General features: G+C 34.7%; 1 protein-coding gene and 1 long non-coding RNA gene across 4 annotated transcripts; one reads left to right on the top strand and one right to left on the bottom strand.

Annotated features, from left to right (window-relative positions):
* Positions 1 to 370: 370 nt before the first annotated feature.
* On the bottom strand, positions 371 to 6,235 carry LOC130989106 (probable protein phosphatase 2C 55). Of its 3 annotated transcripts, XM_057913066.1 has the most exons (6): positions 6,189 to 6,235; positions 4,482 to 4,562; positions 3,711 to 4,207; positions 2,525 to 2,843; positions 981 to 1,130; positions 371 to 770 (listed from the first exon to the last, which is right to left on the bottom strand). In XM_057913066.1, the coding sequence occupies exons 3-6, from the start codon at positions 4,133 to 4,135 to the stop codon at positions 489 to 491; spliced, it is 1,176 nt and encodes a 391-aa protein (XP_057769049.1). In that variant the 5' UTR covers positions 4,136 to 4,207; positions 4,482 to 4,562; positions 6,189 to 6,235; the 3' UTR covers positions 371 to 488. The 3 variants fall into 3 exon arrangements, with proteins under 3 accessions (XP_057769049.1, XP_057769051.1, XP_057769050.1); XM_057913068.1 differs by lacking the exons at positions 4,482 to 4,562; positions 6,189 to 6,235 and adding an exon at positions 4,335 to 4,473; XM_057913067.1 differs by lacking the exon at positions 6,189 to 6,235 and having other exon boundaries at positions 3,711 to 4,487.
* Positions 4,567 to 5,907, top strand: LOC130989113 (uncharacterized). Its single transcript, XR_009090473.1, has 3 exons — positions 4,567 to 5,271; positions 5,401 to 5,460; positions 5,620 to 5,907. It is a non-coding gene; the product is annotated as an uncharacterized LOC130989113 (long non-coding RNA).
* Positions 6,236 to 19,984: the final 13,749 nt, after the last annotated feature.

Here is a 19,984-nt window from a genome sequence, read left to right as displayed (position 1 = left end):
CTTCGTCACTGAATAAATAAATCGTATATATACTTGTGCATATTCAAATGCACAGGGCATTCATCCCAATTAGAATAGATGACCAAACTAAAAAAATATAGAATGGATGACCCAAAGTGTGCCTCATAATCCAAACCCTTTTGCGGGAACAAAACTGATTTACACTGCTCTAATCGAATTTTGAGTTGGATTGTCACACCATTGGTGAGATAATTACCTCTTGAAATAAAGCCCCTAGATGTTTATGCTCAGTCATAGATTGCAAGCAAAGCTCTTACCCTCTTTTCCCTTCACAATTTACTTGTTAAGATGGGTTCAATTCCCATCTTGAGGTTAGTCTAAAACAGCATAAATATGCTTAATGTCTCTATTTTTGCTGAAAATAATTCATCTGATAAGGAAAAAAACTTTGAGAGTTCATATGTTGTCTTACGCGGAAAATATAATAGTGAGAACATCAAAATGATACATAGCACTAAGCAAAATGTTCACGAGACATGAGAGACAACAACAGTCAGATCATCAAGTTTACCACCATAATACGAAAACCCAGCTTCTTGGGCTGCAACAGAAAACGGAGTCTGATGTTTCATGTCTAGTGCGCGTGCACGTGCAACGGCCGCAATCTTCTTCGCCGTATCACTGGGGCTGAGTTGTGCTTTAATTGCATCAGCCACAATGGATACTATCTCTTTAGCATACAAGTTGTCGAACAAGCCATCGCTTCCTGCAACAACAATGTCTCCAGACATAACCGAAATCTTGAAAACCTGACATTTTCGTTAGCATAATAATGTCAGCTGACATTTTATTTGGCTCATGAAGCCGTATGATGCCCGTGAGCATATCAAATTGCAATATTGCTAGATATTTTACTAAATTACAAGCAAATGAAAATCTGGGGGCACCTGGCATGTATGAGAATTTATATTGAATAGAAATTGAGGTGCCGTTATGGTTGAAGCAACTTTTGAACTCACCTGTCCAGAACTTGGTAGGTCTCCCTGGTTTCCTCGTTCCAGTTGATAGGTGAAATTGAAACCATGTTGTTGCACAGGTGACTCGAATATTAAAGCGCCATCCCTAACAATCATAAAGCCACTATCTCCGAGATTAATGGCATGGAGATCCTGCTTAAATGAAGAAAATTTCTTTTAGAACACGTCCTGACCTTACTACAACAAGCTAATGCATATTGCTTCCTAGACTTTGATCAGTTGAAAATGAGAAAAGCTACTCGTGATGATAATTAATTTGACAGGCTTTATCCTACCGGACTATATCAAAAGTTAGACATTCTACAAACCATTCCGTGGTGACAGAATTAAAATTGACAACTAACTCCCCATTGAAGCAGTATGAGTAAGATCAACCTATAATGAATCCCCAACAATGCAAAAAGATATGAAGGCTTTATTTCAACTAACTTATGTAACCGGCTGCTACTGTTACTGTAAATTACTATTTGATTGTGAGCATGTAATATCCGATGCAAATAGAGGCAAAGAGGTGCGTAACAGGAATTGAATTCCTCAAAACCAGCTTCTAAATGCTACAAGATTTCACCTTTTTTGTTCCCATCCTCTTTTTATGACCTGTGTTCAATTAGTGAGTTTATATGTCACAAATCAAATTTCAGGCTTCGACATTATTCCAATAGATCCCATCTCATGAAATCAATAAGGAAGCCTATTGTTAACTAAAAAATCAAATCAATTACTTAAGCCTACTGTAACAATTTGATATTCTGTAATCACACAAAATTCAGAATCAAAGTAACTGAATAGTATGTCGCAATGTCACGGGTTCAGTGAACTAAAAACTTGACCAAACCGAACTTCAAAATTCGGTTTTGGTTTGGTTCAAGGTCCTAGAAAAAGTTTGGTTGGTTTGGTGCATCTTTCAACAAAAAATCTTTTATTCAGTTATGAATCAAACCAATCAAATGCTCACCCCTACCAGTATAACAGGGGAACTCATGCATAATATCCATATTATATATATGCATCTCTGCTCTTTATGTGTGTATTGGTGTATAGATATGTTGTATCTTGCCTATATTTATCTTGTTTTACTGAAAGTGGTAAAAAATTGTGGACTGATGGAGAGTAATTGATGATATAAATTGCTAACAGTTAGCAAAGTTTTTATTTCAATTTCTATAAGAAATTTGACTTTATATATCTCTAATTTTTTTTCTTTGTGTAAGAAAATTAATTTTTTTGCTAAATAGATAAAAATGTGACAATGATAGTTTCTATAATCATCCCAAAATTAACGAGTCCACAAAGCACAGCAGAGGCAAATTACATAGAGAAGCACATGCATCTTTGATAACATCCTAAGGCAGCAATGCTTCTGGATCACACTCAAGCACAGAGTAAACCTTACCACACCCAATGTGTCATTAACCCTCTATTATTGAAAAAAAAAATGAATTGACAGAGCTATGATACCAACATTTCCAAAGAGAGTAATTGTTGAGGTAAAAGTCTAGTCCGGATTTAATATTGAAAGTTCAAACCTGGTTTTTGAGGGCGATAATGCAGGCTGTAGAGGAACCCATAGCATTAGTTGCGGCATGAGCTTTTTCCAACACTGAGAAGGGATCGACGTCATCTGGAACTTTTCTAATTGCTTCAACAGCATTAGACATAAGCTCACGGGCATATATTCCTGCATTAACACCAACATCTGCCCAACCACCAACACCATCCGCAACACCAATTACTTGCTCATCGGCACAGATAAAATGAGCATCCTCTCCTCCTGTAGATTCTTTAGCTGGATGGGGAAGGTAGCACGCTCCAGAAAGAAGCTTCAGAGTGCTATGGATTGAAGTCCTTTACAGATATGGAGCATTATCAATACATACAGCATAAAAATGTTTCATGCAGAAATAAAAATAAATAAATTAAACTGAATAAGTTTCTTGAAAATCAGAAGTTACAGTAATTATGACTTAAAACATTTATAAAGAACATATAGCATTTCAGCACTCTCGTGTGACCTTCACGGCTTCACTCATCTTTCAGAATTCGTGATTAGACTACAAGCATCCCAGGCTGCATCATTTATTTATTTAGAAAAAGGTATCACATTCATTAGCCAGCAAGCATCATATCAAGATTTCATAAATCTATGTTTAACTTTTACAAACAAGCCAATGCCCAATGAATTTAAGTCAGACAAGCAAAGCACAAAAGCAGCTAGGAAAACAAAACTCAAAAAGGATAATGTGATAAACAACGTTGTCCTTATTCAGGAGTTTAGGCACAAACGTGCAACAAAAACTGCAGGAAAGCAAAACATGTTCCATGCCATTTGTGCTGAATTTCATAGACAAAACATAACAGGAATTTGATCAGCGAGGTTAGGTTCAGTTAAGATTGATGAACAGAAGCCAGGCACATTCTGCTGAATTGTAAAGTTACCAATTGATTTAGAAAATGAGTAGCATTGTCAAGATAAGACATAGATGAAATGCCAAAATCCTATCTAGAGCCCTACAAATAAGCCAAAGCAAAACATAAAAAGTAAAGAAAAAGCCAAAAATGCATGCCACATTTCTTCTATTTACTTAACCCCAAATGCATACTCATGCCAGTGAAATCACTTTGTTCCAGAATTCCATACAAAAACCTAACATGAATCACATCAGCCAATGTAGGTTTCAAGACAAAATAAACAGAATCAGATAAAGTACGCACTCCTTGTCCGAAATTGCAACACTTGGAAGCTCCTCAGGCACAACATGATCGGAGTAACAGGACGACGAGAAAGAACGGATACTACTCCGCTCAAAATCAGAGAAAATGCGGCTTCCAGTCGCCACATTTGTCAAGCTCAATTTAGCTCTCCCGCACACCTTATGGCTCCTATTACCGAAATGCACACCACCGGGCTTAACAAAACTGGATAAACTCCCATAACTAGACAGTGAGGTATCAACCACAACATCTCCATGAGCTACTATGGAACAAGTGGCCATAATTTTGGTACAGCTACTATTTGAACAATTTTGGAAGAATAGGGTTTCTATGAAATGCAGGGGTTGATACAGCTTTACCCTTGCAGCTCTTGGGAAGCCAAAACAAAAAGCAGTATTAAGATTGGAAAGCAATCCGATTGGCATTTTTTATCCAAAAAAATCACTCAGTTTTGCGCCATTTGTTGTGGAATTCCATATACATCAACTAGCATTCACCTGAAAAAAAAAAAAAAAAAAAAAAAAAAAAGTTTAACTGTTATGCACTCAGAATAAACCATATGCAACTAAACTCTGCAAAAATTGCGAATGGAAATTTAGAAGAAGAAAAGAGGATAAAATGCACAAATTGCTTGCTAAATCTGCAACGAAATTGCAAGAAAAGAGGGTAGGAATGAGCCTTATGCTCTCCTTATCACTAGGACTTCACCATCATAATAAAAAAAAAAAAAAAAAAAAAAAAAAAAAAAAAAAGTTTAGAAGCCGGAGATACCATATAGTGTTCGGAAATTTAAAATTAGAGTGAAGTTTTGAGTTTTGATGTGGTTTTGGCGTTTTGGTTTGGACAGCGGCGCTCTCAAGTAGGGTTGTAAATGAATCGAATAATTTTGCTCGATTCGAGATTCGATTCGAAATTGCCTGATTCGTATTCGAAATTATTCGATTCGTATTCGATAATAAATATTCGATTCGATTCGATTATTATTCAAATACTTAAATGAAATATTGATATTCGATTCGATATTCGTAGTTATTCGATTCGAAATATATATATATATATATAAATAATTTTTTATTTTAAATTATTGAATATACTAAAAAGTAAAACCTAAACCTAAACCTAATTCACTAAAAGTTATTCCTCAAATCTCATCGCCGCACAGCTCATTCCTGCACCTCAAATCTCATCCTCAACCTCAAATCTCAAATCTCATCGCCGCACAGCTCAAATCTCCTCCTCAACCTCATTCCTCAAATCAGCGCCGCACAGCTCCCTCCTGCACCTAAACCTCGTCGCCCCACCCCCGCCGCAGATCTGCGCCTGCACCGCGCCGCGCCGCCTGCATCTGCACCGCGCCGCGTCGCCGCATACCTCTGCATCGCCGCCTGCTCCAGAGATTGCACCGCGCCACATCGCCGCCTGCATCTGCACCGGTCGCCGCACCTGCATCTGCATCGCCGCCTGCTGCTCCAACTTCTGCATATCTATCTTGAGAGAGAGAGGGAGAAATGGGTCAGGGGAATCTCCTCTGCATATCGCTGCCGCTAACGGCCAGATCGAGGTGGGAATCTTGAAAAAATGTCTTACTTTATTTTGCTCAATTTTAGTTTTAGTTGTTCTGTTTTCCCTCCCTTTTTGGGTTCTTGGTGTCTGTTTTGTGAATTTGGGATTCTTGATTTGTGGGTTTCAGATTCTCTCGTTGCTTCTCGACTGATCCGTGAAGCCGGATGTGTTGAATCGGCATAAACAGGTCTGCTTCTGCCTTCTGCTTCTTCATCTCCCTTTCGTGTGTGGAGAGATTGATTTTTTTGGATAGTTCATTTTGATGAAAAATGTTTGATCTTGACTGTTGATTATTTGTAGAATTGTGTGATTGTTTGATCTTGTGATTTTATGTTTGTTTTGGCAGAATGCAGTTAATGGCCAATTCAAATCTAATAGAAAATACTCCTCAAGTAGATGAGATTACGGTGGAAGTGAATGATGTGGAGAAAGAAGTTGTGGATTGAAGAGGTGTTTGCAAAAGAAGCTTCACGTTAAGTTACAAGCTTGAAGGAAGATTGAATGCTTGACATTTGTTCTAGTATCATGTTATTTTGATGTATTTGAAACTTTTCATGATGTATGTTTCTACATGGATATTGTTTATTTCACAATATTTTGAATTTGTGGCTTATATATTATTTAACATTTTTTTTCACTTCAGATTTTCGAATCGAATATTTTCGAATCGAATAATATCGAATACAAGTCGAATATTCGAATCGAGTATTCGGTTCGACAATTTAAGGAACTATTATAAAACGAATCGAATACTCGAATCGAATCGAATAACTCAAAAATATCAACGAATCGAATAACGAATCAAATTTAATATTCGAACTCGAATCGAATCACGAATCGAATAATAGTTTCATTTCACGAATACAAATCGAATATGTTGATATTCGCTTCGATTCGATTCGATTACAACCCTACTCTCAAGAAAACCCAAAGCCAGCCAAACATGGGAGAGACAAAAGCCCATTTCTTCGATGGAATTGTACAAATATTTATGTACTAATATTTTCTTAGGCCCATCCCATTTCACATATGGGTGATTTTAAACATAGCTCTTAAAAAAAATTATAACTCGTTAATAATAATAATAATAATAATAATATATAGAGTGGATTTTTAAAATTGCCACTTTCATATTGTAAAATTAAAAATTGTCCACTAAGATAAAAATATTAAAAAATGGCCACTGTTACCAAAATACCCTTCCACATTAAAAATTAAAAAAATGTCCACTTTACATCGCCCCTTTAAAAAATCCCGCAATTCACAACCAGTGTGAATTCACAACCAAAATTTTTTGGTTGTGAATTGAGAATTCACAACCAGTCGAATTCACAACCAGAATTTTTTGTTTGTGAATTCACAACTAGTCGAATTCACAGCCAAAATTTAATTCACAACCAGTCGAATTCACAACAAAAATTTAATTCACAACTAGAATTTTTTGGTTGTGAATTCACAACAAACGAATTCACAACCATATTTATGTTGGTTGTGAATTCACAATCAGTCTAATTCACAACCTGAATTTAATTCACAACTAGAATTTATTTTGGTTGTGAATTCAAGTAGTTGTGAATTTGAGTTTTTAAAGTTTGAATTCACAATTAAAACTGTAATTTATTTTGATTGTGAATTTATAGATTTGGTTGTAAATTCAAGAATATTAAGTTGTAAATTCATCGAGCTAGTTGTGAATTCAAGAACATTAAGTTGTGAATTCTTAAATCTAGTTGTGAATTATTACGATTGTGAATTCACAACTGAACTGAAACACTGAATTCACAACTGAACTGAACTACTGAACTGAAACATTAAATTCACAACTAAACTGAAACCCTAGTTGTGAATTGTTACGATTGTGAATTCACAACTGAACTGAAACACTAAATTCACAACTGAACTGAACTGAAACTTAACTGAAACTGAACTGAATTGAACTTAAACATTAAATTCACAACTGAACTGAAACCCTAAACACTAAACCCTAAACCTAAACCCTAGTCGTGAATTCACAACTGAACTGAAACTGAAACTGAACTCTAAACCCTAAACTCTAAAACCTAAACCCTAAACCCTAAACCTAAACCTAAACCCTAATTGTGAATTGTTACGATTGTGAATTCACAACTGAACTGAACTGAAACACTAAACCCTAAACCTAAACCCTAGTTGTGAATTCACAACTGAACTGAAACTGAACTAAACTGAAACTGAACCCAACCCTAAACCCTAAAAACTAAACCCTAAACTCTAAAACCTAAACCTTAAACCCTAAACCCTAAACCTAAACCCTAGTTGTGAATTGTTACGATTGTGAATTCATCGAGCTGGTTGTGAATTCAAGAACATTAAGTTGTGAATTTATCGAGCTGGTTGTGAATTCATAGATCTAGTTCTTAATTTAGAAACATAAAATTGTGAATTCAATAATATTAAGTTGTGAATTCATAGATGTGGTCGTGAATTCAAGAAATCTTGAAATATATGATCCTTGATAAACCTCAAATCCCCACCTCTTATTCCCAATTTAACCCAAAAGATGATCATTTTCAATACAAAAACGAGATTCCCATCACATCTCCTCAAATGTTATTCACTCAACAAATTCACCAGATTTCAGTTCATGCAATTGATGGCACATGCTTAATCAGCTTAGTGAATAAAATACTTCATGATATTTTAAATTCCATTTAGCAATATAGGTAACTGTGATACTCCTCAGATGTAGAGAACTAAATTTAGCTAAAAAAACAACTTATAACTAACTCAACTATCTATATATTATTTCACTAAATTCACAGAACTCATTCACTACTGGAAAAATGGGTTGTTATGACACCTAAAAATGTGACAAAAAATATATTTTTGTGACACTTTAGCTATAATGGCACTTGCTTCAGGTGTCATATTAGGAAATGTAATAATAGGTTAAGTGTGGCAATAAAACCTCTATTACTACACTTAAAGGCGTCATGAAAAATAACATGTAATGTCACTAAAAAGTGTCTTAAAATGTTGTCTAAAACTACACTAATTTACAGGGAAAAAAATTACAAAATGCCCCCTATAAATATTTTTAATTACACATTTTCCCTATAAATGTCTATTATTTATTTATTTTGCCTAAAAATATTTGTAAATTATATTTTTATCCTTTAAATGTTTAAAATTTACATCTTCCTTTAGATAAGTATAATTACATTTTCACTTCTAACATACTATTAACATAAAAGTACGAAATTCATATTAAACTATTAATAATTGCCATACAAAAACTAACGAACAATTCATTAAAAAAAATATTCAAATTGAATATAAAGAGATCCAAAATGTCTAATGGCCTCATACCACTTATGTAAAGTGAACATACATACCAAACAATATAAAGTGTTGTGCATCCCGTACTAAAACTGCACAAGTATGAATAAAAATCTAAAACTAAAATAACCTATCTAAAAGAACACAAAAACGTTCAATATTTCACCGTGAACCATGGCGAATTGTAGGAGAACATTGGTCCAACCATTTCCATATTTTTGTCTATTCTAGATACTCTCTTCCACTTCCACTGTATCACCAAGCTATGCAATGATCTGAATTCATCTAGGCTGACATAGAATCCAACAAAAATGCATTCAATAAAGTCACAAGATACCAAGATATCAATATATCTTGTGCGTGGAAGTAACCAAACAAAATAGAGCTATGCCTATTTTACTTGCACCAGAATAATGCTTTACCAACTATAGTTCATTACTATTACAAGAAATATGGTATTTTTTAAACCTGTTTTAAATGCTCAATGCTAACTTTGCAATATCATCAATGATAAAGAATATGAAGAAGGGCCAATCTAAGCTTCAATATATAACTCACCTCAACAAATTTATACAACTAACAAATTATTCCACAGCCGGAGACCAATGAACAAGTTAAACTACTTGACCATGGCAACTATCGCTTGTCAAACAATGTATAGGCATACCAAGAAATAAGCGGAATGGGGAAAGATAAGCAAATTTTCAAGAATGTCACACTCATGCCTACACGGATTTAGCCATAATAGAGTCTGCAAGACAACCATTATGATTGATGTAATCGGGTAACATAGCATTTCTCCCAAAAAAGACTAGGATTCTCAAGTATTAGAAGATCAAACAAAATATATTATAGTGCGTGCTAAATACATAACACAGTAAAGCCACTAACAAGCTGACAACACAAAAAAGAAGTATTAATATAGCAAAATAAATAAATTTAACTCATCCTAAATAAAAATTTAAACATGAATAAAAAGGAAACAAGAAGATGTTTACTAACTTGTATAAAAAAATAAATACATGGACGAGATAAGTTACTTGTATTTCCATAATTTCGCGTGAAACTTTGAGTATTAGCAGTACGAACTTTAGTAGTTGTGGACCTTTGTTGGGACACATCTGTTCATCATCAAAAAGATTAACATTCTTTTTGTGTTTCTTCCGTCCTTTAGAAGCCATAAAAACATAGATTTGTGTAAAAGCTGATACAAGATCAGTATATATTTATAGTTAATTAATTATAAATTGTTTCTTTAATTTATTTAGTTATTAGGCTTAAGTTATTTAGGGCTAGAATAAAGTAATGAGTCAGACTTTTGTACGGGCTTTAAGATATTTCTTGGGCCTCAAGTTTCTGTAGGTCTTTAAATAGTTATTAGTGTGTTAGGGTTAGGATTATCGTCGCAGTATTATTCTGGACAGCTTTTGCTGTAGGCCTCGCAAGAGGAGTTCGGGACAGCGTTCTCGCTGTAGGCCTCGCAAGAGGAGGGTTACTCTCTGTTTTCCTTGTTCAGTTTTTATTTCAATTTATTTCTCTTTCAGCTCTCCTGTTTTCTATTTATCTCAAACCCTTCACTCTATCAATTGGTCCGACCTGCCGGATAAAAAAAAAAAAAAGATGATGGAGAAGAAGATAGAGAAGGGTGTTGAGGCTGTTAACTCGAGCTCGACAACATTTGAGCGAATAATGGAGAAACTCAATCGCATTGAGGAGTTGCTGACAATTCGATCAAGCAAAATGAAGCCCTCTCCCGTTCCATGTAGCCAAGACAGTGCTAAATCAGCCACGCCGCATCCACCACCTGTTTCTGTGATGACTCCACCGCCACCTCCACCTCCACCTCCTGTTTTAGTTACAAGTCTGCCACCTCCGCCGCCTCAGCTTCCTGTTTCCCTGACAACGCCACCACCTTTTCCTCTTGTTTCCATGACGACACCTACTTCTCTTATAGAGGCAGTAGTCGTGGTGACTTCTGCACCTTCAAATATACTTGCTGCGTCTCTCCCTACAAGAACTTCACCTCTTACAAGGGTTGCTTCTCTCCCTACAAAGACCCTTGCGCCAACAAGGATTTACACCAGCTTTGCTCATCGAGATTGGAAGGAATTGAGTCAATTGACTAAGGAGTTTCTCAACACCAGAAACTTATGCAGAATATATACAGCCTCTCCAAGGATTACCGTGCAACAATGGGAATATGAATTTCCTAATCAAAATAGCTTGAAGACTAGACAGATTTGGGAAGTCTTTTGAAGTGCTTACAGCCTTGAGGACAAGGCTGTTTTGAAGAGCGAAGGAATTGATACAAGATCAGTATATATTTATAGTTAATTAATTATAAATTGTTTCTTTAATTTATTTAGTTATTAGGCTTAAGTTATTTAGGGCTAGAATAAAGTAATGAGTCAGACTTTTGTACGGGCTTTAAGATATTTCTTGGGCCTCAAGTTTCTGTAGGTCTTTAAATAGTTATTAGTGTGTTAGGGTTAGGATTATCGTCGCAGTATTATTCTGGACAGCTTTTGCTGTAGGCCTCGCAAGAGGAGTTCGGGACAGCGTTCTCGCTGTAGGCCTCGCAAGAGGAGGGTTACTCTCTGTTTTCCTTGTTCAGTTTTTATTTCAATTTATTTCTCTTTCAGCTCTCCTGTTTTCTATTTATCTCAAACCCTTCACTCTATCAAAAGCAACGCTAGCTTTATGGTATATGAACACTACTATATCCGACAATGAAAAAGAGGGCAATCATTGTAGAATCTAACCTGCAACTACTTCTGGTGAAAGAAGATTTCACAGGCTCTGTTTCCACTGTCTATCAAAGCAAGACAATGAAGGAAAATTAGAATCTCATAAATAATTTTTAAGAACAACGTATATGAGAGACTGAAGATGCCTAAACTAAACACAAATTCTATAATACAAAGGCAGACAAAAGGTTAAAGCAGACCAATCAATATGAATCAATTAGATTTCAGTACCATGCATAAGTAATTATACCTCACATCACATATTACCTTGCACGTAACTAATGAGATACTTGAGCTCCTCCCTAGGTTACGAGTCATCATGAAGTTCTAGGTTTTGAAAAATTGTAATGAATTATATAAATGCTTTTCATAGTTTACACTTCTGTAGCTGAACATCCTCAAATTACAGTTATCATTTGAATGATTAAAGAGTTTCTAACTTGTTTTTGCACCTTAAGATAAAATCAGCAGAAAGTTCACTTCTTTTGTGGAAAGAAACAAATAGGAACTGGTGAAATGCATAGAACAATTTAGAACAAAAGATGACAGAAATCTGAACATCAAACAATTATGAATTGCACGTAATTGTTTCTTTGTAGTACACGAACACTACAACTGTTACTAAAGACAACAAAAATTGAATTAAATTGGAATCAAATCCAAATAAATTATGAGAAGCGAACAAGACCGTTGTACTAGTACTCTGTTATAGCCCCTAACATATTGAATTAAAAATATCAAATTTGAATCAAAATCGTGGGAATAAAAAGAGTAAATACAAGCCTGTCAAAGTATTACCTCACTTGTGCCTTCGAATATAAAATGAAATTGATGGCTGATAAAAAGAATATAATATGTGTGGCTCAAATACTAATAGATTGCAATAGAAATATCAGAATTTCAATAGAACAGAACAAAAATAGCAAAGTAAGTGTCTTACCTTACAAGCACCAAGAAAACCACTGTTGTGGCCAACAAATCATCTGATTAACCTGAAACACATGAATTCCCATCAACAAAAAGCTTAACACAATTAATATGTGCTTGTGTGCGTGATTTTCATAAATAAATGTGGATGGTTTCTTGCCCTTCTGTGTTGTTTGCTTCTTTAAGATTAGATGATGCGATTAGGAGGGAAAAAATGGGAAGGATGATTGTGAAATATAATGGTGGGACGATGGGTTTAGGAATTAGGGGTTTTCATTCTCTTATTTGCTGATAACCGCCGAATTTCTTTGTGGGGAGGGCTTTAAATTTTAGCGTTAAAAAAATCAGCGGGAAATAGTCTCCTAAATTTGCCAAATACTCTCCTAAATTTGCCTCCAACAATTTACTCCCTCTATATATATTATAGATATTATATAAATTATACTCCCTCCGTCCGCCAAGATTATGTAAAAATTACTATATTTGGCGTCCGCCAAGATTATGTCACTTTCCTTTTATGGCAATGGTCCCACCATCCTCTTTAATATTTTATCCTTACTAACACTCTTTATTTACAAAAAACCCACTCAAAATTCAATCTCAATCACACATCTCATAAAGTGGTGGGACCCTTTCTCCACTACATCAAAATCATCACCAATTTTATTAAATCTCGTGCCCAAGCAATTTTACATAATTTTGGCGGACGGAGGGAGTATAATATTAATAAAAAGTTTAAAAGGCATGTGGTTGTTGTTTTATTCCACAAAGCATAAAGAAAAAATATTAACGATTGTTTGCTTGATTCTTTTATTTGAATTAGCATTTTATTTTCTTGTTTTAATTAGCGTTTTTTATTAGAGCTTAATTAGTTATTGTATCATCTCATTTTGTAGTGTTTGTGTGAGTCTATTGGTTAAAATTTTCAAGTAAATAAAAATGCATGAGTTGATTGGTGGTGATCTAAATAGTTGAATATTTTAAAAATATTCAGAAGCCAACTTTTGAATTTAAAAAGAATACTTGATTTTTTAAAAATTATTTTAGGTATGCGTCTATATATATATTTATCTTATATTTACCAAGAAAAAATTGTATGACATTTAACAGAAGTGTCAGTAAATGAGTCCCATTATGACATTTTTGTTTAGATGTAGTATTATCATTTGATACAAATGTAGTAAAAGACTAGTGTATTAATTGAGTATCTATAATGACACCTTTTATAAAATGTCATAAATTTAGTGTAGTAATAGGTCATTTTTCTAGTAGTGTATATTGCTGCCAAATGACACAAATGAAGAAGATGATGAGAACTTCAAAAGTGCACATTCAACCCCAAAAGCCTCACTGAAGCAGGACAACAACATAAAGGTAACAACACCACCAAATTCTAGTCCAAATCCAAAACTTCCAAACTAACAAAATTCTCAACAAACAGATGGACTCACAGCAACGAAGAACATGGTCGAGGGGCCAGTTCCTGAGCAGCCTATTCGGGTGGAGGAACGAGAGCAAGAAAGAGGAGAGATGGCTCCAAACAGCCCAGCTGCACGCGACCCTCTCCCTCACGCAGCTAGCAGCAGCCATTGCCGGGATCAGCAGCACCACGAGCAAGGAAGAGGGCTCCCCATTCCAGCAAGGCACGTCGTGCCAGGACATGGCCAACGTGTTGTCCTCTGCTGCAGCGCTGGTCACCAATGTGTGTGCCGAGGCAGCAGAGTCCCTGGGCGCCAACAGGGCTGAGGTCCAAGCCGCTGTCGACTCCGGGGTGGCCATCCAGACCCCTATCGACATGATAGCCATCACAGCCACAGCAGCAACATGTAATTATCACAAATTAATCTCAACATAACATGTACTATTACATTACACACACACATAACATGTGCTTAAGCAGGCTTACGAGGAGCTTCCCTTCTGAAGTCGAGGGCGACGGCCGTCCTCCTATCGAGAGTGCAAGAAATGCTCAAGATAAGCGCTGAGATACGCACAATCATGCCTTCTGGTATGTAATCTATTCTTGACTAGCTACTTCATACATCTGCTAGCCTCAAAGAAATGCGTCGCGTTGCAGGGCGGAAGGAGTGCACGAGGGTGAGTGTCTACCTAAAGCATCAACATCTCAGCTTCTGCTTCACAAAGAAGTACCTAAGAGGAGCCCTCACCTCAACAAAAGAGTGTAATAAATCAATTTAATTTCCATAATAAAACTCAACAAGATTATAACACTCATGTTTTGCAGATCAGGTCACTAATATCACTCAGGAGAGAAGAGAGCAGCCAGGAAAATGTCCACAATATGTGGCTGGAGATCGCCGAGGGCGAGACCTCTCTCGCTGATTCTGTCCCTCCTGTTCACACGGTCGAGGCACCGCGGCCGCCCGCTGTCGGAGAAGATGAAGCCCGGTGAATCGGTCGAGGCGGCGGTTTACCGCGCCGTGAAAGAGGAATTAGGGTTAGGATCATCGGTCAAAATTGGAACTCTAGGGATCGATAATTGCTCAACCCCAGCGGAGACGGCGATCGACAGTAATACCACTCCAGATCTCCGGCGATCGACGACGATCGATAGTGGCTGTGCGGCGCTGCCGCTGCGATTGCCGGAGATCTACCACTGCAACTGCGGCTGGGCTCTCCACAAGTTGAATCCGACAACTCCAAGTCAGAATAAAGAGATAGAGAGATAGAAAGAGGCGTCGCGGTGGTGGTGGTTGTGCGGCGTTGCCGGAAGGCAGACGAGAGAGAGAAAAAGAGAGTGGAGAGTACATATATTTAAATGAGGGTATTTCTGTCTTTTCAATCAAAAAGTGGACAGTTTTTAAGTTTTTTATCTTAGTGGACAATTTTTATCTTTACAATATGAAAGTGGATAGTTTTATATATTAACTCTAATAAATATACATTTTTATTCCCATAATTTTCAGACTTAAATTTTTACCTAGGCTTTAATAAATTTTATCAAAAAATATATCTAGTCACATTTTGTTTTAAAAAACATTGTATAGCCCCTAAATCTTTATATATATAAAAAGCAAAGTAAATGTAAATAAGTTCAATTGTAAGGATATAATTGGAATTGAAAAAAATTAGGTTAATATTGTAATTTGAATTACTAACGTAATGCGGCTAATGCCTATAATTTTAAAAGAAAACTTTTTACGGTTACAATTCCTTCGGGGACATCCGATAAAATGTTATACATATACAGTTACTATTCTTGTGGGTAAATTGAGATGTAGTGGTTTTTTTATATTTAAATATCTTTTTTATTTTTTCGCTTTTTTCCTTACTTTTTATTTGAATATACACATTTTTTTCTCATTTTTGTGTAATTTTGTTCACCACAAAATATAGAATATGCATCTTAAATGAAAGATTGTGAAAAAACTTTTAATTTGACATGTCATATGTATGAAATGAATATAAAATAAATAAATTATGATTGTTTAACTAAGTATTTTTATTATTCTAATGATTTTTTTTTCTTTTCCTCAAGAGTCAAGAGTCTGAATACATTGTCAACGTCTCTTTAACTGAAAAAAAAAATAAAAAAAAAACTTTTTTTCCTCTCTCTTTCTCTATAATTATAATATTTTAATTTTCAAATTGTGTATTTATATTTATGTTACAGTATTAATTTATTTTTAATAGAACCCAATGTAACTAATATAAAAATATACTAATAGATTATTTAGTGAAATTTATTTAAAAAATTATAAAAGTGTCACATTGTAAATTAAAAGTTCGTTGATGTTTTTCAAAGTAGTAATGGCGGTTGCATTTAATTTTTAAATAATTAATCATTCGTTTAAACTAAAAGAATATATAATAAGTACAAGTTAATCATAAAACAAGAAATTAAATATTTTCTAGAAATTAGGTTTTCATAATGACGATGGTTAGTTAATAATTAAATATTAAACAATTATCTTATCACAATAAGTTAGAATATGAAATTCAAAGCAAAATAGAAAAGATCATGCATGAATCGTATAAAAAATCTTTAATTATATTTATTGAATAATATTTATTAAAATTAATAATATAATGTGTTACATTACCTTTTACAGCGATAAAACTAAAATTTAATATTTTGTTGCTAATTTTGGTATAATGATATTTAGAATAATGATAAATTAATAAATATTAAGTATGAAAAAATAGTGTTTATATATAAAAATGGAAGAGTGTGTAAATAAATCCAATTAAAAGGATATAATTGAAAGTTTACAATTAAATTATTCAAATATAAATTAGAGTTAATATATAAAAGTGTCCACTTTCATATTGTAAAATTAAAATTTAGCATATGAAAAAAAAACTTAAAAAAATGGCCAGTTTTTTAGCTAAAAGACGGAAATACCCCTCCCTCAAAAACTAAAAATTCTCGCGCTCTCTCGCTGTACTCGATCTTTTTCTCTCTCTCTCTCCCTTCCTCTCCCTCTTCCTCTCGCCGCCCGTTCGCCGCACCGCCGCCACTCAATCTCCGGTAATTTTGTGATGTTGTGAGGAATTGATTTTGTGATGTTGGATTGAGAGTAAAAGGAAAAGACTGTGGTCTGTTGGGGAAGAAAGATGGAGACTTAGGGGTTTGGGATGTTGAGCTTGAAGTGGAGGCACCGCCGGGGTTCAGAGGTGAGGAGGAGCGACGGCAGTGGCGGTCTGTGACTGTTGACGCCGGGAATCGAAATTGGAGGCGGAAATTTTCGATCTAGGGCCGAGTGTTGAGAGAGAGATGGGAGAGAGATTTGGGGGAGTTGCGATGGCAGTAGCTCCGCCGCTGCTCGCCGAAAAATCTGAGAGAATGGGGGAAGGCGGTGGCAATTGGATGTGTGAGTCGTGAGAGGGTAGAATCTGCAGCAGTATGGGTAAAGGTTCTTCTTTTCGACTCTCTCTCTCCCGCGTCTGGTGCTCTCTCTCTCTCTCTATTATGTTTCAGAGTTGAATTTGGCGGCGAGGTGACGTCGGAGACGTGGAAGTCGTCGAGGTGGTAGCCGGTGAAACAGTTGAGAAACTAATCAGTGATTGCAAATTGAAATTGAGAAACTCATCAGATATTGATGTATTTGCTGCAACAAGTGCAAATGCATTCCTTCTGGAACCTACGGAAAGAATTCAGAATGATATGCTATAGAGATATGGTTAACACCAAGCGACAATCCAAGTGCTTTTAATTATTTTTTCAACTTCTCCTTTTGAAATTGTTGTTATAAAATATCATAATCAAAGCTCCATGTGCGACACTATCATTTGTGAGGAATTGATATTCTCAGCACGAGGAATTAATTTTGTGATGTTGGATTGAGAGTTGGAGTTGTTGAAGACGCCGATGAGGTGGTGGCGCCGCGAGAGGTTGAGGGGAGAAATTGAATTTTTTTGGTTTATAAAGTTTAGAATTATGATGTTTTTTAATTCACAATTAAATCTAGGAATTCACAACTTAATGTTCTTGAATTCACGACCACATTTATGAATTCCAATTTAATGTTCTTGAATTCACGACCACATTTATGAATTCACAACCAAATCTATAAATTCACAATCAAAATAAATTACAATTTTAATTGTGAATTCAAACTTTAAAAACTCAAATTCACAACTACTTGAATTCACAACCAAAATAAATTCTAGTTGTGAATTCGACTGATTGTGAATTCACAACCAACACAAATCTGGTTGTGAATTAAATTTTGGTTGTGAATTCGTTTGTTGTGAATTCAGAACCAAAAAATTCTAGTTGTGAATTAAATTTTGGTTGTGAATTCGTTGTGAATTAAATTTTGGCTGTGAATTCACAAACAAAAAATTCTGGTTGTGAATTCGACTGGTTGTGAATTGTCAATTCACAACCAGTGTGAATTCACAACCAAAAAATTTTGGTTGTGAATTCACACTGGTTGTGAATTGCGGGATTTTTTAAAGGGGTGATGTAAAGTGGACATTTTTTTAATTTTTAATGTGGAGGGGTATTTTGGTAACAGTGGCCATTTTTTAATATTTTTATCTTAGTGGACAATTTTTAATTTTACAATATGAAAGTGGCCATTTTAAAAATCCACTCTATAAATTATCAACAATTTTATATCATCACACACGTAATATAAATACTCCAACTATCTAATGCTCAAACTAAATTCATGTTTATTTCAAATATGAAAAAGAACAAATGACCAATCAACAGTTAGGACATGATAACTTATGATTTTCTTCTTTTTCATAGATTATTTTCTTTTTTGCATGTAAATGTGTTTTAAATGAAATATCAATATGTATATTACATAGTACTCCCTCCGTCCACGAAATTTATGCTACACTTTTCTTTTTCGTCCGTCCACAAAAATTATGTCACATCCATTTTTAGTAGTAGGGTCCACACCATTTCACTCACATTTAAAGTGGGACCCTTATTCCACTACCAACAGTTTATGAAAATAGGTTTAATTAGATATACAATGTTTATTAATTGAATTCAAATTGAATAGTTGGGTTATGATAATTTAAATTTTCAACATATTATTTGAACCAAATAGCTTTTTATTTTTTATATTTTTCTTATAAATCTGGTCTATATAATCTGTTATATAATTAGCAACTTCTTATATAAGTGATACAATATCTATATATAGACAGTTCTATTTTTCATAAATTATTTAATAATATTCCCATTTAATAATATTTTTTCATAAATTACATTGGTTATATAAAATATTAGACTGGTTTCCAAATAATAAATTTAATTTTTAGGTTATTTTAATAATTACTGCCTCCGCGGCTCTGCCCACAAAACAATCTATTTTTGTCATTTAAGGACGTCCACAAAAATTAGTCTCATTATATTTTTGGAAACTTTACATCACATGATGGATCTTTTCTTCGCTCACAATATAATTAATTATAATTATTTACACTACTTTTAAATGTAATCTTTTCTCCACTCACAATACACTAACCATTTTTTATTAAAATTTATATCGTCTTTTCCTAGGATTATTTTTTATGAACGAAGAAAATATAAAATATATACATAATTTATGCGAGTCTAAAATCACAATCACCGCGCATAGCGCGGGAAATACACTAGTTGAAGGTAAAGAAAGAAGCAAAAAGTGACTATTTCAATTAGATTTAGAACGGGCCACCAAAGCTCGAGAGTGGAATCCGCGACCAGCAAAAAAAAAGAGGAAAGGTGGTGGCGGCGCCCCAGCTCGGAAGGTGAAATTGCATTTTTTATTTCTTAAGATGTGTTTGTTTTAAGGTATTGACTCAACCAAAACACTACGCTAGATTGACTCGCAATAGGACGGGATCTATTGTAACGTGTAAGCTAACCCAAGTCGTCTCTCAAGGAAGATTTAACAGGGCTTCTAATTGTATCTCAACAAAAGCAGTAAAGGTTGTCGTTTGAAAACTGTAAAATCAAACTAACGCTTGTAAATTAAACTTAACGTGAAATTAAACTCGGAATTACCTAGGCGAAACACAAATACTTAAGCATAAATAAATTACTAACCCTAGGAAGAATTAAACGGTAAAGTAAAGGCTACTCGAATTTAAACGCTATTACGCTAAGAATTTAAACAACTGTAATTAAAAGCTTCTAATCTAAACTGATATAAACGAAATTGCATAATTGAAAGCAAAACATAATTCAAGTAGAAGCAAAGAATTAACATAAATAATAAATACCGAAATCGTCGCGAAAAGCGAATCACTGTC

Source organism: Salvia miltiorrhiza, chromosome 6, assembly GCF_028751815.1.
Source record: "Salvia miltiorrhiza cultivar Shanhuang (shh) chromosome 6, IMPLAD_Smil_shh, whole genome shotgun sequence".
Taxonomy (NCBI): domain Eukaryota; kingdom Viridiplantae; phylum Streptophyta; class Magnoliopsida; order Lamiales; family Lamiaceae; genus Salvia; species Salvia miltiorrhiza.
The sequence above is the reverse complement of the archived record's forward strand: the minus strand, read 5'-3'. Positions and strand labels throughout refer to the sequence as shown.

What these genes read in the sequence shown, in the direction of transcription:
- LOC130989106 (XM_057913066.1), bottom strand. Translation starts at nt 4,135, where the DNA reads ATGCCAATCGGATTGCTTTCCAATCTTAATACTGCTTTTTGTTTTGGC. An exon ending in GTTGCAATTTCGGACAAGGA is followed by an intron (nt 2,844 to 3,710) that starts GTGCGTACTTTA and finishes ATATCTGTAAAG; the next exon opens with GACTTCAATCCATAGCACTC. An exon ending in TTATCGCCCTCAAAAACCAG is followed by an intron (nt 1,131 to 2,524) that starts GTTTGAACTTTC and finishes TCATTTAAGCAG; the next exon opens with GATCTCCATGCCATTAATCT.